This window comes from Eptatretus burgeri, chromosome 4 (assembly GCF_056783735.1).
Source record: "Eptatretus burgeri isolate ZD-2024b chromosome 4, Ebu_testis_v1, whole genome shotgun sequence".
Lineage (NCBI taxonomy): Eukaryota > Metazoa > Chordata > Myxini > Myxiniformes > Myxinidae > Eptatretus > Eptatretus burgeri.
The window spans coordinates 128,181,264-128,205,697 of record NC_140964.1 but is presented as its reverse complement, the minus strand read 5'-3'; the positions used below and the strand labels follow the sequence as shown (position 1 = coordinate 128,205,697).

The 24,434-nt window shown below is 44.5% G+C and overlaps 1 protein-coding gene across 1 annotated transcript in view; it reads right to left on the bottom strand.

The window, feature by feature from the left end:
- The window catches only part of LOC147029081 (tumor protein 63-like), an 87,394-nt gene that overhangs the window by 26,116 nt on the left and 36,844 nt on the right, over positions 1-24,434 (bottom strand). Inside the window, exons 4-5 of the mRNA XM_085880038.1 lie at positions 3,400-3,518; positions 1,179-1,288 (exon numbers count right to left, since the gene is read on the bottom strand). Coding sequence (XP_085736164.1) covers positions 1,179-1,288; positions 3,400-3,518 — 229 coding nt within the window. The remainder of the gene's footprint in view (positions 1-1,178; positions 1,289-3,399; positions 3,519-24,434) is intronic.

Here is a 24,434-nt window from a genome sequence, read left to right as displayed (position 1 = left end):
TGTATTGTACTTTCCATGGCACCAAAATGGCGGACATGTACGTTTTTGCTTTTTTTCAGGTTACAATTATGCTGCGTGGCCTCAGACAAACCAATGGGTATCGGGCGGACGTACACACATACGTACGTACATACACAAACACTTGCTCCATCATATATAGATGAATTCAGAAAGGCCAGTTGAGCGATCCTCTTTCTACCTGTCAGACCCACATCCAGTAGGCCGGCTTTGAGACTTCTCTGCGGCACCAAATGGTTTGATGCAAACTGATCAGGAAATTTAGTTTTTATATTCCGAGTTGCAAACGGCTGGGGTCAATCACTGAGAGATCCATAGCTGCCATCATGGGTGAGAGACATGACCGGTACCATTGCAGTTGGATAATGAGAGTTTACCAAGATGATGAATGCAGTGATTGGTTAAAGAGAGCACGATTCCGGTGGGTTTGGTGTTTCATATCAATCGGTTAACACAATACCGAATTAAATAATTATTTCCCAGGGCACGAGAATAAATATGAGCAACTTGTGCAGGGCTCGATTGCCGATGACGGTAGAATTAGAAAAGTGTTCAATCAGCTTCTTCTTTAATAGGCACAATTTTTTCCCACGCTTTGTGGGGTGGGGGGGGGGGTGACTGAGGGAAGTTGTTTTTTTTGGCCCAAGTCTTTCACGAATTGGCTGGCCAAGCCTGACGCTCCACTAAGTAGTTCGGGGAGGAATTTGTAGTTTTGTCAAGGTTGCTGGCGATGGCTTGCCTACTCTTTGCGAAGGACACGTTGGGATAATTTAACATCACCCAACCAATACCGGCATACGGGATGCACGTTTCATGTCTATCCAGTTGACGGCACTCACATTGATGAATTGGCATGAGAGTTTATAGCTGGGTCGGAATTCCAACCCAGGCTCGACAGCTTCGAGGAGAGTTTGTGTATTTCTAGGCCATCCTGTCAGCCCTGGGGATCACCCTGGGGGGTCTCTTATTTGGCTTCTTAGAAAACTGTGTGATGTTTGTTGTACAGGTAAATTGATAATAATCGATGCAACAGTACTTCGTGAACAGGGAACATTTCATTAACAAGAAGTCATGTGGAATGGATTATAATTATCAATGACGTGGACTGTGAACCTGATGAATGCACGGTGCCTTACATCGTGACTGTGGGTGTAACTCACTCTCGTGTTTCCAGGGTAATGATGATGAGCACAGGACGGCGGTTCATGCCACCAACACAGCTGCTGTTGCACATGAAGTTGTACAGGACAGTCGTATACTCGGTCCCAACCTGCGGGTGGGATGAAATTTGTCAATGTTTCACATCCAGGTGTTCACCTGGTTTTGCAGCATCGATGCTGAAATTGGTTAGGGGTAAGGGTGGGGTGGGTTGTTGAACAGTCGGTTAACATTTGTAATGTTAACACATTCACTCGAATGTGCTTTTGGTTCAATAGCGGAGCATTTATTTAATTAATTTAGGGGACTAACTCTTAACCAGACTCAGTGGTGTAGTGGTAATAGACCGTCTGCTCTGAGTCTGAAGAGACGGTGGTTTGAACCCTGGCTGCGTCGTGCCATAAGATTTTACAAACGATGTGGATAAACAACAATTGGTGAGCAACCATTCCCCAGGCTTGATGGGCCTAATGGCCTCCTGTTGCATAGAAGACCCTTTGTGATGGAACAATTGTTATTATTATTATTATTACTATTATGATGAGGCATGCCTCTTGTTGCTTCGCTTCCAGATTTAATAAAAAGACGGCATGGTGGACTTCACAATTGTATTATGTGTCTATCTGAACGTCAACGAGGAGGTAAATTGAGGTAAAATGCGTGAAAAAGAATCTTTTATCACAATCAATTATCGTAGTTAGTGGTTTTTGTGGTTTTCTTCCACATGTACCTCCATCCCCATCCACAATTATTTTTACCCATCACTTGCAACATTCCCATTCTACCTCTTGGAATATGTTGTCAGCCTCTCATGGTGTACTCTCTTCACGGTTCCCCATCCTACAATCGAAGGCCTCAAGTTGAGCAATTCTTTGCAAACAAAATGCCTCCGTAACTCTTGAAACCTTGTAGAATTTCACAGAAACTCTAAATAAACTCCTTTTTATCGAATGCCGGAGCAAGTTTGTCCCTGTAAAGGAAATTTGTCCGTCCATACTCCAAAATTGACACTTCCACCTTCCACGTAAATGACACCAACAATCTTCCAAATTTTACTCTGCTCGATTGCATTGTCCATGCAGGTCGGCAACGCCAACTCGATTTCATATTGTATGACTTGCATTGACTGTACTTCCCCCCCCCCCCCCCCAAAGTAACTTTTCTCCAACCTGAAATTACCAAACCCATGGGATTTCCTCCAATTAATTTCATTACTAATTACCCACGCCAACATCACACACAGGGATTGTGATTAGTGGATAACCTAGCACTCGGCCAAATGGATTTAGCAACCTACAATGGATCCTTGGAAGGTGCACATTCCTGTCTTGCCTGAAAAAAAAAACAAAAGTCATCGTCATCGTCGTCGTCGTCGTCGTCGTCGTCGTTCCCACCTCCCCCCAGGTATCTTCATTGCATTCTCGATAGTGTTGCACAGTCATGTTGAGCGTGCTGGATCACAAGCAACTTTACAATAGTCCTGAAGATTTTCCTTCATCCACTTCCTGCACAATTCGAACTGAGAGTGAATTGAAAATGTGAGAACGTGTCGAGTAACTGATGCGAGAGTAGAAAGGTTAAAGGGTCAATGTAGTTTTTTTATCATTTCGGCACAGAATGTTATGTTGTGGATGAAAGGATTGAAAGTTTGATCTGCATCAAACTGAATGAACTTCAGGGTGAATTTCACTTCAACTTAAAAAAAAAAAACTCTGCTAAATTGAGGTCAGTAAGTTGCACCAAAAGTCAAAGAAAGGCCGAGCAACAGAATCTTTCGCACCAAAGACAAGTCGGTTGCATCTCATCTCGAACCTTGCACCTCATTCCTCTGAGCGTTTGCCTCCATATCCAACTGCGACAGGTTCTGTGCATTCTTCCTCTCGTCCTTATCAAGATCACACGGTCTAAGCTTTCCCCTCACCTCCACTTATTTATCTCTCTTCTCAGGCTTTTGAAGTCGACTCCCCATGTCTGTCCATTCTTGCTTTTCTCTCCAGTCTTATGACCTTGTCTGCTGACCAATCACTTTTATATTCTTAAAACCTTGTCTGCTTGTACACCCCTTCCTCATGTTAGTGTGTAACCTTCCTTATACCTGTTTAGGCATTTGATGTTGAAGATCAGATTTATGTGTAATCTTTGGACCATTTTACATAGAAGTAAATGAAATGTTCCAAATGCAAGTCAACACTGCACGTCGGCGAAGGTGGCTCTGTGACTGACCTGGGGGGACTCGTACGGTACGATGACACTCTGCCGTCCACTGACGGAGTCCTCCATGTACTGCGCATGATTATTTCCCTCGATGCGAATCAGGTGGCTCGGTGGTGCAGTCTGCCCAGCTGGGAGGATGCAAGAAGGAAGCACAACGTCGGAGGCTTGAGCTCAACTGCATATACATCGTTGTTGTACATTATTATTGGCACAGATAAAATACAGCTCAAACATTGTGCTGCATGTTGTAGTGTCAGAGCAGGCATGCATAGACGAGGGTTTGCACAAAAACACTTTTGGAAAGAGGTATCAAGACGGGTTTCTCAACGAGCGTGAATAACACTGTGGGACATACATATCAATAACGATGACTGATTTGTGACTGCTGGCAAAAAAATGTCAGTTTTAGAGCCATCAACATATTACATATGCAAAAACACTGCCACCGCCTCCACCTCCTTACCATTCCTCCGCATGACGCCTTCTTTTGATCTCTATCGACTTTGTCAACTAACTATCTTGTCATCTTCTCACGTCTCCATTTTGTATTGTGTCTACTCCACAAGAGGAATAAGAAAGTATTCATAGTGAAACGAGCTCAATTTCATTGTTTGAAGGACCACTTTTTTTCTCGTTAGTATGTAGCACAATGCTGCAGGGTAGCATCATTTGCTTGGAGGCACGGCCGTGACGCTGATGCAGTGCCCCTTGTGGGGTTAGAGCAGGAATTTGGAACTCGTTCAGGGTGCCCGCGATTGTTTGCTTAAGTGGGACCTTTAACGTCCACTGACTGGACCCTCAGTTTAACGTGCATCCGAGGGATGGGCACACACATTGATGAATCACCTTGCTTGTGAAACACCAGGATGACAGTTTGTAGTTGGGCTGAGATTCAATCCCTGGCTAGACAGCTTAGAGGTAAGCATGCGTACCTCCAGGCTATCCTGTCAACCCATCACTCTTCGACAAAAGACAGTCAGTCATAAATAGGCGTGGTACTAATACATTCAGAAATACATCCTGTCTCTGCAGGATCTCCTCTTTGCATTGTACTGATCTACATTGCAGTACTATGTTAATAAGTGCATGGAGTTTGCCTTAAGATTTTGTTTCTGAAATGCAACTTGCTGGGTGGCAGGAGGGAAGGGTCAAATTCTGAACATTTGCAGCCATTCACCCAGAATCATGAAAAGTTCACACAATTATGTAATAGGAGAGAACAAAATGGCAACAGCATTATAACTAAATGAATGGTTGTGTAGAAATAATATAAAAAATTCAACTCAGTGGTGGTGGTCGTGGAGGCCCGCACACTTGACGGCGTAAATGCGCTCACGACAAGTCACGACCTTGGCGAAGAACCGATGCTGGACGGGTCACCACTCGGTCAGAGAGTGAAGAAGGTAGAATTTTAAAAAATAGTTGTCTTTTATGTTGAGATGTGTAAATATGGGTGTGAAGTCTTCATAAAAAGAATATAGTCTTAAATGTATTAATTAATATTAATAGTTAAAAAATTTAATATTTTATATTTCATGTTCCCAGAACAATTTTTTACTTTTGAACATGCAACTTTGAAAGTAGAACTTTTCTCGTGTCGAGAACTTTAAAACTTGGGCAATTTGACGATTTTTCTTGCTCATCACAATGAGCTCTGCACTTGCCATTAACTTCTCATTGAGATGAGACGCAGCTGCTTTTGGGTTCACCGAAAAAAAAAGAAAAAAAGATTCCTTTCTGCAGAGTGAGACCAAGACTTTCTGCTGCTTGGCACGCTCACTCGGTCGATAGTTCTTGCACAACACATCGGAATCGGTGAACGCAACCAGCCGGGACTGCCGGCCGCGCTGACTATCGGCGCAAATGCAGGAACGTGCCAAATATCATGTCGGAATTGAAGAAACCATCAGGATTTGGACCAATAAAACCTTATCCCACTCAGACATGGTGATGCGTCAATTATACACCGTGAGATTGTGGAGTTGGCACCAACAGCTGCTCTGCTGACGCGCAGAAAGAGATTGATGGGCGATAAAGAGATAAGGTTGGCGAGGGAGTCAAGCAGCTGGAAATTGTAGAGCGGTGGGTGAGGACAAGACCGGTCTGTCGTGTGACTCGGACAAGCCTATGCCACACCTGCCATCAAAACCACTTTGTCCTCCCTTTATTTGGCTATTTTTTCACGATCCGCTCGTGGTGTTACTGTTGCTGTGGTTCCACTATCATTGAATATGACTCCTTTGCATATTTCTCCTGCAAATCGGTGAAGAAATAGATATGTCGACGCAGACATACTTCTCAATCCATAATTTACACACAAGCTAACTCTGTCCTTTTTTTTCTCACGATTTTATCTCCAAGTTTCATGCTCTCATGACCATGCAAGCTAATCTCAAGGGCTGACAAGCGTTCCGGAAACAAATGAAAAGTTTTTCGCATTTTTGGCGCTCCGGCGTTGAAAATCGTAAACATTTCCCCGCCACGATTCTTTTTCTTATGTGTTTTTTCAGAGTTCAATGGCTTTGCTTCGAAAAAGCTGCGTGTAGAATCTTACAACTCCACAGTTCATTGCAAAGCTTTTTCAAATCTGAACATCCGTGAGAAGCAGGATTCAGTAGAACGCTTGCTGCGTTTGAAGATCCTACGACTGAAGTACACTTGCTTTTATGTGAGTCAGTACTTCCTACCTTCACTCAGCATCAACCTTCTTGTGCAGCGAAAGGATCCCAGGATATACCTAGTATCTGACGCAGTCTTCCTCAAAAAGCTGCTTCGTAAATTCGTTACATTGGATGCCATCAAACGGGAAGATGACATCACAAAGGTAGACTTTGAGAAATCCTCCGAACAGTTATCACAGCAACAAATCATTATGAAGGTGACATTGTTCTTGCTGATGAAAGGAAGTTCTCTGAACGATTGAGAGCATTTTATGTGAAAGCTACTTCTCAGGCCTTAGACAAATTGCCCTTTGATGACAGCGGCTTCAACTATGCAGGACTTTTGAATTTTGAAAGGAACGAAGAGTGTACAGTTGAAACTGGTGGAATCTTTTTGTGCAAAGTACACTCAGACTTGCTTCAGCACATACCTGCACAGATCGTTAAACGATGAGAGGAATTTGTCGACTGCTGGTTTCTGGAGAAGCATGATATTCCTGATGCAGTCTGGGGGAAAAGTGATAAGTGTACGAGGGAGGAACGACGATCATGAGAAACAGTTCAACAGAATGAGCATCAGATGTTAACAACTGTGGTCCTTCAGGTAGATTCAAGTTTCTCTTTCAAAGTTACTAAATTGATTTTGGTTATCCCACATAGCAATGCTTGAGAGGAGAGAGAGAGAGTGTTCAGCCTCATCAAACAGAATAGAACGCCATCCTGTTAAGGTGTTCGTGCAAATAGTTACACCGTCATCCATCGTACAAGTTAAACTGGCGAACAAGGTTCCGTGTGTTGTTTGTGAACCTCCAAAGGAACAGTTCAAGTCAGCAAAGAGGACAACAAATCAACGCAATGACACACACACAGGAAGGAGATCGATTATAATTCTTCGTAGTTGCGCAATATCTTGTTTTTTTTTTTATCAAATATAACCCTGAAGCTTGACATCATTTATACGCCTATAAAAACACCGTGCTGTATTTCCTTGGTTATTTATTCAACCTGATAGATTGTTAACAGTTAACTATGAACGGTTAACTTCAGTCATCTTACAAACATGACGATACATTTTTATCACATTTATTAGAAAACAGGATAAAAATCACTTTCTGGTTAATAAATGTGAGAAACACCATGATAGATGCTGTTTGATGACCCTCGCTGGAGGAGAGGGTATTGCATTTGGATCCATTTGTTTGTGTGTCTGTTTGTTACTTACGAAATCTAAAGATTTCGGAAGTATATTGATGACTTCCGTCCTCTGTTTGAGTGTGTGTTTGTGTGTTTGTGTGTTTGTTTGTAGGCACAATAACTCGAGAACGGAAGAAGCTACCAATGTCAAATTACACCACGTGATTCAGGAGGGTGATGGCTAGCGCTGATTAGATTTTGGTCAAAATCGGTCAAAGGTCAAGGTCACAGTGAGGTCAAACATAATTCCGTAAATTCATGTGGAGAAATGGAGGATTTTTGCTTCGCTCGACGTTACGAGTTCGTTTTAACTTCGATTTTAATTTTGTTTTCGGTTTTTGCAATCGCTTAGGACGCTTAAAACTCGGTTGTCGAAATTCTGGTAAAAATCGGATGTTTTGGAGACGTTTTAAGATTGTATAAAAAATGTCACTCGCCGCGTCACACGTCGTCATGTGGTGCAGCGCACTCGAGCAGAGGTAATGGTAACCATTACGTTGAGTCACGTAATGGTTTTCCATGTGCGCGCTGACGGTGTTTTCGATAAAGATGGTGTTTAAAAGTCATTTTTTTTTATCCCAATAAAGGTTATCGTCGCATGCCTGACTCGCTGAGCCATCGGATTATGTAAAGATTGTTGGTGGATGGCTGTATATTACGGTTTTGTGACTTTGATAAAATAATATTGAATAATTGCGTGGAGAAATGGAGATTTTTGCTTCGGTCGACGTTACGATTTTTGATGGTTTGGTACAGAATCATCGTAGAAACTTCTGGTTTGCGTCGCTTCCTTCTCTAGAGACAGCATTTATTCGACAAGGTCAGAGGTCAAGTTGACGATTTCGTAAGTACCAGTCTATGACTGCTTGTTTGTTTGTTTGTAGGCACGATAACTTGAGAATGGAAGAAGCTACCAATGTCAAATTACACCACATGATTCAGGAGGGTGATGGCTAGCGCCGATTAGATTTTGGTCAAAATCGGTCAAAGGTCAAGGTCAAAGGACGGAGGAGCTCCTTGTGAGCCAACGGCCATCCATATCTAGTGCCCAACTGTGTCTGCGGACGTCCTCCTGCAGTTGGGTTACTTTTTATCAGGAGGTTGGTGGCAGGATTTGCACTCCGGCCACCGTAAAACCCTTCATTCCGCAAAACGCAAAAACGCAAAAAAATCTGAAAACCCACTCTGTGGGAGTACCTCCTGCGCAGCTTCCCTTCGCAGGGCAGCTCACCGGATGACGGGATTGGGGCAAAGCCTTCAGGACCCCCAATCTTTGATGATAGGAGGGAAACCATGGGGTAACATCCCTGGGTCAGATTGCGGGAGAGTGTGTCGGAGTGGTGCTGAGGTGTCGTCCACCAGACGGCGGTCTCCTTGGGTTAACCTGAGGCGGTCCCTTCGGGTGGGTGCCTGGAATGTTCTATCCCTAAGAGAGGATGATCACCTGTCTCTGTTATCATCTGAGCTCAAGCGTTTGGACATCGGGATTGCAGCTCTCTCTGAGGTTCGGAGACCGGATTGCGGCGAGATAATGGTGGGTGGTTACACCTACTATTGGTCTGGTCGCTCTGATGGTTACCATACCCAAGGAGTTGCTGTCGCTGTCTCCAATAAGCTGACCCCAATGATAATTGAGGTAACACCGGTCAACGAGCGTATTATGAGATTAAGGATTCGTCACTCCTTAGGTGTCATTTCCCTGGTCTCTGTTTATGCTCCGACTGAGGCGAGTGATCTCACCGTGAAGGATGCATTCTATGCCACACTCGAGTCTGTGGTTGATCAGTGCCCCAGACGAGATACACTTCTAGTCTTGGGGGATTTCAATGCATCGACTGGAACTGATAGGGACGGTTATGAGGTGTGTGTTGGTCCCCATGGGTCAGGAACTATGAACCAGAATAGCACTAAGTTCCTTGACTTTGCAAGAAGTCATGGACTTAGGGTGGCTGGTTCATGGTTTCAGCGCTCCCAAGCTCATCGCTGGACTTGGTATTCCAACGCTGGCAGCGTGGCAAAGGAGATTGACCATGTCCTCATTGACGGTCGTTGGAGGATGATCCAGAACTGCAGGGTCTACCGGAGTGCTCAGTTCCTCAATAATGACCACAGGCTTGTTGTAGCAACTCTAAAGCTGCACCTTAAATCCTGGAGAATGGTACCATCCCAGCCTAGGCTGGATGTTGCCAAGCTCAGGGATGAGAGAGTAGCTGAGGAGTTTGCGAACAGGCTGAGTGGACACTTGGGGGGTCTGGGTGCTTTGGGGGGTCCTGAAGAGTTGTGGAGCGCCTTCAAGACCACCGTCCTTGATGTTGCCGGTGGATGCCTTGGAGCTCACCGCAGGGCAAAGAAGAATTTTGTCTCTCAAGGGACACTGGATACCATTGACCAGAGTCGCAGGGCCAAGCTGAATGGCAGAGCTGAGTTGTTCAGGGAGCTGAGGCGTAAAACTGTACGTGCACTGAGGGTGGACAAGGAGGCCTATGTGCGAGGAATTTGTGAGGGGGTAGAGCATCACCTGTGGACAGGTGATTCTCGTCCCGCTTACAGGGGAATTCGTGCATTACGTTCATCCAAGCCCATCCCTCGGAGCACTACAGTTCGAGCAGGGGAGTGGTCGGCTCTTGACAGAAGAGTCTGAAGTGAAGGCCCGCTGGGCCGGTTACTTTGAGCGGTTGTACCAGGCTGATCCCCCAGCTGTCGAGTTGGACGTCAAGGGTGTTACAATCCCTGTTGCTGACCCTCGAATCAACTGTGGTCCACCTTCGCTTGTGGAAACACGGGCTGCGGTGAACCAATTGAAACGGGGCAAAGCTCCAGGGATCTGTGGCATCCATGCTGAACTTCTCAAGGCTGGTGGAACTGCTGCACTCATGTCGTTGCATGCAGTTTTGTGCTCTGCCTGGAACACAGGCATCATCCCAACTGACTGGAAGTAGGGCCTTGTTGTCCCTCTCTGGAAAGGGAAGGGTGATCGCCAAGACTGCAACAACTACCGAGGGGTGACGCTGCTCTCAGTGCCGGGCAAGGTCTTTGCTCGGATAATTCTTGATCGGGTTCGCCACCATCTGCTTGAGCACCAGCGTCCAGAGCAGTCAGGCTTTACACCAAAGAGGTCAACGATTGACCGTATCCTTGCACTTCGTGTCCTCATCGAACGCAGACGAGAGTTTCGGCAGGGGCTGCTTGCAGCCTATGTTGATCTCTGTAAAGCGTTCGATTCAGTGAATCGGGATGTCCTCTGGAGGATTCTTGGTCTTCGTGGGGTGCCACCAAAACTGATCGATCTGATGTCTGAACTCTACTCTGGTACTGAGAGTGCTGTGAAGTGTGGTGGTACCATCTCTGACTTATTTCCAGTTGTTACTGGAGTTCGTCAGGGATGTGTACTTGCCCCCACACTTTTCAGCACTTGTATGGACTGGATTTTAGGGAGGATGTCGGAGAGATCAAGTTGCGGTGCATCGTTTGGCAATGTCAAGATCTCGGACCTTGATTTTGCAGATGATGCAGTCATCTTTGCGGAGACTTTAGACATCCACTTGGGGGCCCTCGAGGTGCTGAATGAGGATTCGGAGCCATTGGGATTACGGGTTTCTTGGGTCAAAACTAAGATCCAGGCTTTCGGTGACATCTTGGATGCTGCTGTCCTGTCTGTGTCTGTTTGTGGTGAGGATGTTGAGGTCGTGGAGAGATTCACTTACCTTGGCAGTGATATTCATGTCTCTGCTGGCTGCGAGTCAGAGGTCAATAGACGTCTGGGTCGGGCCTGGGGAGTCATGGATTCACTGGATCATGGGGTGTGGCGCTGCCGGTACCTGTGCGGGAGGACGAAAGTCCGAGTCTTCAGGTCCTTGGTACTTCCAGTCTTGCTCTATGGGTGCGAGACTTGGACTCTGACCAAGGATCTGAGACGGAGACTTAATTCCTTTGGTACCGGAGCTCTTCGGAGAATCCTTGGCTATCGCTGGTCGGATTTTGTGTCCAACGAGCGGTTGCTGAGAGAGACTCGGATGAGATTTGTTACCTGCATAGTCCGTGAGCGTCAGTTGCGGCTGTATGGACATGTGGCTCGTTTTCCTGACGCTGATCCTGCTCACCAGATTCTCTCAGCGAGGGAGTCTCATGAGTGGAGGAGGCCAGTGGGCCGACCACGTGCCTCATGGTTGCAGCAGGTTGACCATCATCTCAAGGAGATGGGGATGGGCCTGGCATCTGCCTGGGGGATGGCCAGACGGAGGCCCCTGGAGTACCGGCGGAAAGTGGACGCAGCGACGCGCTGTTCTGGCACATGCTCCCATACCTGACCTGACCTCAAGGTCACAGTGAGGTCAAACATCCAAAACATGATAACTCGAGAAAAGTTACCACAGGTATTGTTGACGGAGCGTGAGTTTGGAAGATCGAGGTAAGTTCGGTGGAATTTGTGTGTCAATTCGTCGAGTTACGGCTGTTTTAAAAATTTCAGTGTTGGCGCCCATGGCGCAGAACGCCTTGCCTAGTTGTAGGCCGCGTTGTTTTTTCGATAACGATGGTATTTAAAAGTCATTTTTCATCCCAATAAAGCTCATCGTCACATGCCTGACTCGCTAAGCCGTCGGATGGTGTAAAGATTGTTTGTGGATGGCTGAATATTACGGTTTTATGACTTTGATAAAATAATATTAAATAATTCTGTAAATTCCTGTGGAGAAACGCAGTGTTTTTGCTTCGGTCGACGTTACGAGTTTGTTTTAACTTCGATTTTAATTTTGTCTTCGGTTTTTGCGATCGCTTAAGGCTCTGTCACACCTTGACGATTTAGCCAGCGTATGCCGACTTATGAAAAATTTGTCTAAAACGCTGGCACATGTCGAATACGTTATGGGTATGTTTTATATACGTTAAGAGCACGCTGGCATACGTCGTAGTACGCCAAGCTCGTCGACAAATTTTAACATGCTTGAAATTTTTTGACGTATGCCAGCGTATGACTCACACGTTCCGCATACGCTGGCCATAAGTTGTAGGCACGTTACGCGATCGTTGACACACGTCGGCACACACTACTTGTAAGTTACTCATAAGTCGAAACACGTCGAGGTAATGTTTAGCATACCCGAAACTTATTTCTAACCTATGAGTAACGTATGAGTCACCTATGAGAACACTGTTTAGCGTCAGTGTTCCAGACTCCCTGGTTTTTTTTTCTTTGGCATCACGGTGATGTTGACACTTCTATTTCCAGTGCGGTTATAATATAATATAATATAATTAATAGGCTGCCGCTCAACGATTTATATCATAACCGCACTACAAATCGAAGTGTCAACATCACCATGATGCCGAAGAAAAAAAAAACCAGGGAGTCTGGAACACTGACGCTAAACATTACCTCGCCGTGTTTCGACTTATGAGTAACTTACAAGGAACGTGTGTCATACGCTGGCATACGTCGAAAAATTTTCAACATGCTGAAAATTTGTCGACGTGCTCGGCATACTACGACGTCTGCCAGCGTGCTTCAGCGTGCTCTTAACGTATACAAAACTTACCCATAACGTATTTGACGTGTGCCAGCGTATTCGGCCAATTTTTAATACGTCGGAATACGCTGGCTAAAACGTCAAGGTGTGACAGCGGCTTGACACTTTGATGTCTAGTGCGGTTATGATTTGAATCGTCGAGCCGCAGCCTTTTAATAGGCTACGCCACGTGATCGTCGACGATACGCTGCCACGCACTATGCATAAGTTAGACTATTGTTGGGCATAGGTTGTGAACGCCGACAACACGCTCAGCATTCGTTGATATAAGTTATCTATATGTTATTGAAACGTTCTGTGTACGTTAGTAATACGTTATGCATACGTCCAAAACTGGAAGAAAACGTCAATAGTTCAGCGTACGCCAGCGTTTTACATACATTTTGATACCTTGCCATACTCTGGCTAAAACGTCAAGGTGTGACAGGGCCTTTAGGACGCTTAATACTCGGTTGTCGAAATTCTGGTAAAAATCGGATGTTTTGAAGACGTTTTAAGATTGTATAAAAATATTTCACCCGCCGCATCACGGCTCGTCACGTGGCACAGCGCGCTCGAGCAGACGCATCGTTGAGTCACGTAAAGGTTTTGCGTGTGCGCGCTGACATCATTGCGCTCGCCCTGGCGTCCTTTCGAGTTGGGGGGGGGGGGCGTCGAGTGTGACCTATACGTTACGTTAATCCGCGGTAACTCGAGAACAGAAGAAGCTACCAATGTCAAGTTACACCACGTGATTCAGGAGGGTGATGGCTCGCGCGGATTAGATTTTGGTCAAAATCGGTCAAAAGTCAAGGTCACAGTGAGGTCAAACATTCGATTTTTGATGGTTTGGTACAGAATCATCGTAGAAACTTCTGGTTTGCGTCGCTACCTTTACTTCTCTAGAGATAGCTTTTATTAGATAAGGTCAGAGGTCAAGTTGACGATTTCGTAAGTACCAATCTATGACTGCTTGTTTGTTTGTTTGTCCGCACAGAATGAGTGCTTTTCTCGACAACCGCTTGTCAGATTGAGACGAAATTTTCACCATTGGAGCAACTACTCATGCAGAATGGTTTTAATGATAATTATGACATCATAGGTCATGTGGTGTGGCAACCATGTTGGAAAAAAGAAAAACTTTGGACCTCTGTATATCTGAAACTGCACCACGGAAAAAATTGAAACTTGGCACACGGCAACTACTCCTCGTGGGGAATGAGTGATTTTTCGATGATGTCAAAGGTGTCTTCGTTATGATGTCATAATTGCATACGTCTAACGCGACATCCGGTCAGTATGAAAATTTTTGAGGGTCATCTAAGGATAAATTGGTCCACAGAAAAAAAATTGATTACATCATCAGTGATGTGGTTCGGCAGCCGTATTGTTTTTTTGTTTTTTTTTAACCTTCAAAAATCTTCTTCTCTGAAACGGCTGAACAGATCGAGGCAAAATTTACACTTATGACCGCTTATCCACAAGGAACAAAACGTTCACATGTATGATGTCATGTCACGTAGTTTGGCAGCGATATTGGATTTACCCTCAAACCTATAAAAAAAAATCTTCTCCAGAATGGCTGGACAGATCGAGAGGAAACTTCACACAAGTGTTCCCCAAGCCTGGGGGAATACCAGTGTATTCATGAATAATTGAGGTCACATGGTCTGACAGCCATATTGGATTGAACGAATATCTTTAAAAAAATATTTCTCTCGAATAACCTCATCAATCGATGTGAAACTTCACAATTATTATCGAGGAATGATGGAGAAATATAGGTTTTAAATTTCAACCTGATCAGGCGGATGTTCTGGCAGCCAGAATTATTTAATTTTTTGATCTGGGTCGTTTTTTTTTTGTTTTTTTTTTTTAATAAGGTTCACTTGGCTGTACCTGGATGGGTTTGAGGGTTGAGGAGTAGCAGCTGAAACCCAAATCCTATCCAGGGTCCTCCTGATGACTTCATCTTTGCTCTTTGTTTGTTCGGGTTCCTTCTGATGACTCCAATGCAGTATCTATTTTATTTGGTCTTCCATGTGATTTGAATTGAATTTATTTTAATCCCATTCTGAATTCAACTGAATAATAATAAATGTCATGGGTCAGGGTCAACTGTCCGTCCGATCGAAGTGGGGTGTGTTGGTACCCGGTCATCACTGCCAGCAGTTATGAAGTGGTAATTCTAGTTATGTCTATTGTTAATTATGTAACACACCAGTACACAAACATCACACAAAAATGCACAACGCAAAACAAATCCTGGTGAGGGTCTGCAATCTCTGATTGCTCTTTTTCTTGTTTTGAACATAGGATATTTCATATACCATCTAAAAACATTTTCTCGGAAAACACCATCTGGATCGGGATTGTAAAATAGTGCTTCAAAACACCTGATAATGCAACAGAGATGAGCACCTAAAACCCCAGGTCTTCCAGACCCTTAAGATCCCCTGAACCCCATCCGTTGAGGCTCGGCTCGAGCTTGCGCTCCCACTGCCTTGCCTTTGTCACGGCACAACCAAGTCTGAAGATTTTCTTTACCTCCACAGGTTAGCAAGCCTGAATTTATAACAACCTTTGAACCCATTATCTGAGTGGCAGTGAAAGGTGTCAGCAGTGAAAATTAATGCAGAACATTTTGAATGTAAATAAGGTTTGTTCATGATGAAGTCATACATTACGCATAATGCTTTATTGGTGAGATCGGTATACGAGAAAGTTTTCAGAGTTGCCAAAATATAAAGGTCAGCATGACATAAGATGCAATAAAATGTGGTGCGGCGACATTTTTAGGTACGTATCAGTGAAAGTTTCTTCTGACATGGTACAGTTAGAAAACTTAACACTTTGGGTTGCCAACATGGGTGGGGGGAGGGGGTTGATATGGTGCTTATTGCAGGGCATAGTAAAGGCTGTTGGGTGCAACGGTGGCAGGAAGTTTGAGTGGTGCTTACACAGTGCATTGATAGGGAAGGAGGGGGGAGTTGGGGTGGAAATTGTCATTGTTGGGTACGCATTATACAAATAGCTTCTTGGGAATGTTAGAAAAGTGGTTATAGAAGCAAAATAAAGAAAAAGCTGCAAATGTGGCAATGGCAGCTGCTGAGAATACATAACAAACTACTCATTATATGAACTTGTAGAATAAAAGAGCGAACTCTGCGAGTGATCTGATTATACAGCGTTGTATGTTTGTACTCCTTTAGTCACAAGAAGTTTTGAAGCGTGGCCTTATTTTTGTGCCACATAACCATCATGGCATCACGTAAGTAAACCATGGCGTCGCACGGACAATTTGTGGAGCTCACTGGCTGGGTTCCCGTTGCTGTTGCTAGACAACTTTGGCAATGACAGCAGCTCATTCACAACCTATTGTGACAATATTTTTTTATAACTTGAGTAGCTTTTGCTTGGTAAAAGGTTTGTAGTCATCAGGAGGATCCTGGATAGGATTTGGGTTTCAGCTGCTACTCCTCTACCCTCAAACCCATCCAGGTACAGCCAAATCTTGTAGGTTTATGCAGGAATTTGGTAAAACTAAAGCAGCTTTCTCGTTTCCTTGCAACGGGGAAGATTTGTGTTTTTCTTGCCAACGTGCGGCCTGAGCGTCAGGTCAGGTTCGATCTGTGACCTGCTACAGGTACCATGTAAACCTGTACTAACCTGTTCCATGGTCGGGTTGTCGGCGACTAAACCGTCCCCCCCACCAGGTTTTCTGGTGAGGAGGGTGTTTGGATATGGACACCCAGCAGGATTAAAAACAAAACCTGTCAAAGGGCGGAGGAGCTCCTTGTGAGCCAACGGCCATCCATATCTAGTGCCCAACTGTGTCTGCGGACGTCCTCCTGCAGTTGGGTCACTTCTTATTAGGAGGTTGGTGGCAGGATTTGCACTCCGGCCACCGTAAAACCCTTCTTTCCGCAAAACGCAAAAACGCAAAAAAATCTGAAAACCCACTCCGTGGGAGTACCTCCTGTGCAGCTTCCCTTCGCAGGGCAGCTCACCGGATGACGGGATTGGGGCAAAGCCTTCGGGACCCCCAATCTTTGAGAGGAGGGAAACCACGGGGTAACATCCCTGGGTCAGATTGCGGGAGAGTGTGTCGGAGTGGTGCTGAGGTGTCGTCCACCAGACGGCGGTCTCCTTGGGTTAACCTGAGGCGGTCCCTTCGGGTGGGTGCCTGGAATGTCCTATCCCTAAGAGAGGATGATCACCTGTCTCTGTTATCATCTGAGCTCAAGCGTTTGGACATCGGGATTGCAGCTCTCTCTGAGGTCCGGAGACCGGATTGCGGCGAGATAATGGTGGGTGGTTACACCTACTATTGGTCTGGTCGTTCTGATGGTTACCATACCCAAGGAGTTGCTGTAGCTGTGTCCAATAAGCTGACCCCAATGATAATTGAGGTAACACCGGTCAACGAGCGTATTATGAGATTAAGGATTCGTCACTCCTTAGGTGTCATTTCCCTGGTCTCTGTTTATGCTCCGACTGAGGCGAGTGATCTCACCGTGAAGGATGCATTCTACGCCACACTCGAGTCTGTGGTTGATCAGTGCCCCAGACGAGATACACTTCTAGTCTTGGGGGATTTCAATGCATCGACTGGAACTGATAGGGACGGTTATGAGGTGTGTGTTGATCCCCATGGGTCAGGAACTATGAACCAGAATGGCACTAAGTTCCTTGACTTTGCAAGAAGTCATGGACTTAGGGTGGCTGGTTCATGGTTTCAGCGCCCACAAGCTCATCGCTGGACTTGGTATTCCAACGCTGGCGGTGTGGCAAAGGAGATTGACCATGTCCTCATTGACGGTCGTTGGAGGATGATCCAGAACTGCAGGGTCTACCGGAGTGCTCAGTTCCTCAATACTGACCACAGGCTTGTTGTAGCAACTCTAAAGCTGCACCTTAAATCCTGGAGAATGGTACCATCCCAGCCGAGGCTGGATGTTGCCAAGCTCAGGGATGAGAGAGTAGCTGAGAAGTTTGCGAACAGGCTGAGTGGACACTTGGGGGGTCTGGGTGCTTTGGGGGGTCCTGAAGAGTTGTGGAGCGCCTTCAAGACCACCGTCCTTGATGTTGCCGGTGGATGCCTTGGAGCTCACCGCAGGGCAAAGAAGAATTTTGTCTCTCAAGGGACACTGGATACCATTGACCAGAGTCTCAGGGCCAGGCTGAATGGCAGAGCTGAGCTGTTCAGGGAGCTGAGGCGTAAAACTGTAAGTGCACTGAGGGTGGACAAGGAGGCCTATGTGCGAGGAATCTGTGAGGGGGCAGAGCATCACCTGTGGACAGGTGATTCTCGTCCCGCTTACAGGGGAATTCGCGCATTACGTTCATCCAAGCCCATCCCTCGGAGCACTACAGTTCGAGCAAAGAGTGGTAGGCTCTTGACAGAGGAGTCTGAAGTGAAGGCCTGCTGGGCCGGTTACTTTGAGCGGTTGTACCAGGCTGATCCCCCAACTGTCGAGTTGGACGTCAAGGGTGTTACAATCCCTGTTGCTGATCCTCGAATCAACTGTGGTCCACCTACGCTTGTGGAAACAAGGGCTGCGGTGAACCCGTTGAAACGGGGCAAAGCTCCAGGGATCTGTGGCATCCATGCCGAACTTCTCAAGGCTGGTGGAAATGCTGCACTCGTGTCGTTGCATGCAGTTTTGTGCTCTGCCTGGAACACAGGCATCATCCCAACTGACTGGAAGAGGGGCCTTGTTGTCCCTCTCTGGAAAGGGAAGGGTGATCGCCAAGACTGCAACAACTACCGAGGGGTGACGCTGCTCTCAGTGCCGGGCAAGGTCTTTGCTCGGATAATTCTCGATAGGGTTCGCCACCATCTGCTTGAGCACCAGCGTCCAGAGCAGTCAGGCTTTACACCAAAGAGGTCAACGATTGACCGTATCCTTGCACTTTGTGTCCTCACCGAACGCAGACGAGAGTTTCGGCAGGGGCTGCTTGCAGCCTATGTTGATCTCTGTAAAGCGTTTGATTCAGTGAATCGGGATGTCCTCTGGAGGATTATTGGTCTTCGTGGAGTGCCACCAAAACTGATCGATCTGATGTCTGAACTCTACTCTGGTACTGAGAGTGCTGTGAAGTGTGGTGGTACCATCTCTGAATTATTTCCAGTTGTTACTGGAGTTCGTCAGGGATGTGTACTTGCCCCCACACTTTTCAGCACTTGTATGGACTGGATTCTAGGGAGGATGTCGGAGAGATCAAGTTGCGGTGCGTCATTTGGGAATGTCAAGATCTCGGACCTTGACTTTGCAGATGATGCAGTCATCTTTGCGGAGACTTTAGACATCCTCTTGGGGGCCCTCGAGGTGCTGAATGAGGAGTCGGAGCCGTTGGGATTACGGGTTTCTTGGGTCAAAACAAAGATCCAGGCTTTCGGTGACATCTTGGACGCTGCTGTCCTGTCTGTGTCTGTTTGTGGTGAGGATGTTGAGGTCGTGGATAGATTCACTTACCTTGGCAGTGATATTCATGTCTCTGCTGGCTGCGAGTCAGAGGTCAATAGACGTCTGGGTTGGGCCTGGGGAGTCATGGATTCACTGGATCATGGGGTGTGGCGCTGCCGGTACCTGTGCGGGAGGACGAAAGTCCGAGCCTTCAGGTCCTTGGTACTTCCAGTCTTACTCTATGGGTGCGAGACTTGGACTCTGACCAAGGATCTGAGACGGAGACTTAATTCCTTTGGTACCAGGTCTCTTCGGAGAATCCTTGGCTATCGCTGGTCGGATTTTGTGTCCAACGAGCGGTTGCTGAGAGAGACTCGGATGAGATTTGTTACCTGCATAGTCCGTGAGCGTCAGTTGCGGCTGTATGGACATGTGGCTCGTTTTCCTGACGCTGATCCTGCTCACAAGATTCTCTCAGCGAGGGAGTCTCATGAGTGGAGGAGGCCAGTGGGTCGACCACGTGCCTCATGGTTGCAACAGGTTGACCATCATCTCAAGGAGATGGGGATGGGCCTGGCATCTGCCTGGGGGATGGCCAGACGGAGGCCCCTGGAGTACCGGCGGAAAGTGGACGCAGCGACGTGCTCTTCTGGCACATGCTCCCATACCTGACCTGACCTGTGCGGCAAATAATCTTGGCACCCAGCTCGGTAAAATTACATGTGAAATAAATTAATTTTCTTGAGTTGATGAGAATATTCATTATTAGTTATAATTAAGACAAGACAAATGAAGAAGTTTGTTTTGAACATCGGAAAAAATTGAGAATGTCAAGGGCTGGTTTTCATGGCTTCACATTATGCGTACTGTCGTACATATTATCGGCAATATGTAGAAAATGTCAAGATGTGGAAAGACTTGTCTTTTTCTGAAAATGTTTCTTCCACCTAACTTTAATTAAGTTCATACAGTCAAGTTTTAAAAGTGAGTTTCAACTTCGGATGTCGTCAACTGAAAAGTGATGAGGATGTTCATCACCATGGGAAGTGAGTGCCTGATATTTTGGGCGTTTGGGCCTTCGCCCGAGCAAAAAGGCAAAAACGTTTCTGCTCTGTCTAAGGACTAATGCTCGAAATGAATCGAAGAGGAATGAGGAGAGCAGGAGTTGCACAGAAGTAAGGGACATAAGTGAAACGGATATTGGGAGGCAAATCTGCACTGGTTGGGATGTGCTCGTGAGAGAGGAGGGCAATGTGGTCAAGCAGGCCTTTTGATATGGATGTAGTTGTAAAAGATGGAAGGGGCAGAGCAATAATGAGGTGGTGAAGAGAGACATGAGAAAGGTGAGGGTACAGAGGGAGGATGGTCAGGATGGAAGGGTGTTGAGAGGGAAATTTCATGTGGTGAACCCCACAAGACTACTACTACTACTACTACTACTACTACTACTACTACTACTACTACTACTACTACTACTACTACTACTACTACTACTACTACTACTACTACTACTACTACTACTACTACTACTTTAAGAGCCACATTTAATCCCACCTTGTGGGATCAGCTGTGAGAGAAGTTTGAGCTAAGTCTTTCCAAACTGGCTGGCCAGCCCTGACATTTGACTGGAGCTGATTTGAGAAGGAATTTGTTCAGCGTGCTGGCAATAACTGTCCTACTCTTCACGAAACACATCATGGGACCTTTAACGTCCACTAACTAATGCTAGCAGATGAGAGGCCCAGCAAAATATCCATCTGAGCGATGGTGCACTTTGTGATGCGATGCCCTGCCTGCAAAGCACCGACCCTGCAGTTTATAGTTGGGTCAGGGACTTTTCTTCTTCTTCTTCTTCTTCTTGCATATGGCAGCTTGGCTGCCAGGTAGCTATCATTTTGTTGGGGCACAGCAGTACAGCTGTGCCCCGATACCAGTACACTGGTACTCATTTCGCGACCTCAGAAGGATGGCACACTGAGTCAACCTCACCTTGGTGTTCATTTAGCAGCCAATGAGGCTTGAACTCAGGACCCTAATATCCCAAGACAGCCACTCTTGCTGCTAAGCCAACACCAGACTTTGGGTCAGGAATTGAACCCAGGCTAGACACAGCTCAAAGGTAAGTGTGCCACCTGTACTCTCTAAGGGAATCTTGGTGTGCTTGAGGAAAAGCCATGTTATTTGTGGCTCATTTTAAATAAACAGTACAGTATGGAAATAATGAGACTGAAAAGAGGAACGAAAACATTTTTTTTCCCCTTGAGATTGATTATAAATTAACTGGGATTAAAATTCTTATGCAGATGCTTACAAGGCTTATCAAAGGGTATGCAAAAGCAATTGAAATGAGGAACCTATTTTAGATTAGGCTGGCTTCAAAATTAATAGTCCTGACATCGATCTGAGTGCCCCAAAAGGAAACTATAAAATCGGAAACTTCATACATTGAAAGAGCGGAGGCTGAAAAAATTGATGTTTTATTAATGGAACAGCATTCCCTGTTAATGTGAATAATGGCATAATGTATAAAATAATGTTTAATATCCTGATGATTAGCTTAAGTTTATATATATATATATATGTATATATACATATATATATATATATATATATATATATATATATATATATATATATATATTATTCTAATGCTGGTCGTGGAGCTTGTATGTAAATCACATGGAGGACGCAAGTATTAGTGTACTTTGGCATAAATTACAAGGAAATTAGTAGACAATGGACAAACACCTTTGATATATGGGATTAACCTGTGTGCCCTACGTCATGAGCCAGGGGTGAGTAATGGGAACACCAACAAGCCAGTGATTGGCTGAAAAGAAATTTCCATTTATGTAATTGGCAGCGCCGAAAGGGAACCATGGGAGTACTCCACATGAAAAATCAAAATAATCTTCAAAAATATTATTTGTGTATTCATGATCAAAATAATGTGCAACTAAGGTGTCCATGATTCGGAGAAAAGGCACAGTCAGAGTTAAAGTTTTGCTCACCAAAGAACAGCTTTATCTCAGAAATAAAATGGCTGCAAAAGTTAAATTTGGTTGACAAGTGGTGGCTTTTTCTTATTCCTAATTCCTTCATTTGCAAGGCTCAGTGCAGGAGTAATTTCACCAGTAGTAGAAGCTGACGATGAAAGAAAGGTCCAACAAAAATCCAGAGAATAAACGAAAGGGCATAACGAAGAGGTAGAAAAGGATCTCAGAAGTTCTTTGACTTCTGGTTCAAGAGTTCTTTTGCATTTTTCTCTCAAAACCTAGAAACCCTCACTGATGAAAGAGGAATGTTCGAGACATCTTTATGTCTATAGCTCAAGCAGTTGCTAGGTATATCAAGTGAACACATGCATGCTTCATGCTGCATGGATCTCAGGATAAATGATACAGCTCAAGCACGTGAACCAATGATTCATCACGAGTGACGGATTTAATCAAATAATAGCATGTTGCACTTTACAAACATATCTTATGTTTGTCTGTGAGTCTCAATGAAGATGTAAAATGAAGTGAAACATGCAAAAAGGGATATTTTATGACATGTTGATGTTGTTTGTGTACTATTATATATATTTTTTCTTTTGCTTCGAGAAGTATTACTATTTATAATTTTGTGTGCTCCTTCTGTGTCTGTTCGATACTTTTTATTTCAAGAGGGGTTCCTGCTGTCGTAATGTTGGATCCACTACATTAAAGCTCCAGATCCTGCTGCTTCTTCCTCCATCCCAGAAAGACGGACAATTCAAACCGGCATTTTTATGATTAAACGGACAGAAATTGTGTTTCAAGTACATCGATGATTAGCTTTTCAACGATACCCGTTTTTATTATTTTACAACAGCAGGGACGTTGAAGAATAAAATATGATCGACACATGGACAGATGCTTATCCTTTTAGTAATAGATGACAGGATCCCAGAAAAGGGTCATTGGTATATTTCTTTAAAAATAAATCACAAAAGGAGGTATTGTTATACTGTACGTATTGTATTTTTTTTTGTCTGTTAAATTTAGAATCATGATGGAGTGAGGTGACTAAGTGCAAAAATGCATTGTACTGGTACTGGGGCAACAGCTGGACACAACAACCAAGGGAGTGAGGACAGTGGAGGGGGAATAGCCCTGCAAGTCATAAAATATGGTTAGTTCCTCAAATGGGAGAAAATAATAACAAAATAGTGGAGAACAGCAGTAAGCCTTGACTTTGGGAGGTTAAACAGTGTGTGAGGTGGGGTGGGGGGCAGTGCACTGGAAGAACGTTTGCATCCTGGAGGAGCTGGGGGCAGGGGATGATGGTCAGAGGAGTGAGAGCACAAAGAGAGCAAAACCGGAGGAGAAAAGATCACCTTCCTTAAAAAATAAAACAACAGCCACCATCCTGTATACGATGCGAGAATAGCCTCCTGTCTGCTTCTGACAATTCAAAAATAGTCCAAATAATTTAGAAAATGCATTCATAAATGGTCCAAAGAAATATACTTATTTCAGATAATCAATTAATATATGTCCAATCTCCAATTAATGAATGGTCCAGAGAAATAGGAAAGAATACAACATAAGATTTTGTGCTTAGAAAGATCTGTAATGTGCTAAACTTGGAAGATTTAATTTTTTACATGAAAAGAAACTCTTTGAATTCTAAAATAATATAAAATATATAATTATGAATATGGAGTACATCAGTACAGTGAAGATAAAAATTGACGAAAAATGGTTTTAATTATAACAAGAAGCATAAATATAATTTTGATAGCTCACACATTTTGAGGTTATGATATCTATCAGCTCTTGAAGTTGAGATTTTTATATTCTTCCATGAAGAATACAAGTGTTTATCAAACATTACAGTTAAAATATTTTGTTTCCAAATAATTGCCGGCTATTATGTCTAAATTCTTTCTCGTCTAAACAATCAATTGTCTTGTAAAAATGATTTTATTCATCAATTATAAATGACACGTTGGAAAAGAGAAGTTATAATTTAGGGAATCGATTTTCATTTTTTATCTTACTATACGATGGTACTTTGAGTCAAACAAATATAATATAAATCTATATATATATATATATATATATATATATATATATATATATATATATATATATATATATGTATATATATATATATGTATATATGAAAGTGATATCTAATATATAAAGCTCTTTCTAACCACCGCCTCACTGACTGACTGATATTAAAGATCGGAACCTTCCGGGTGACGTAAAAAGCTGAAATATTGCGTTATGATGGACATCGAAGCC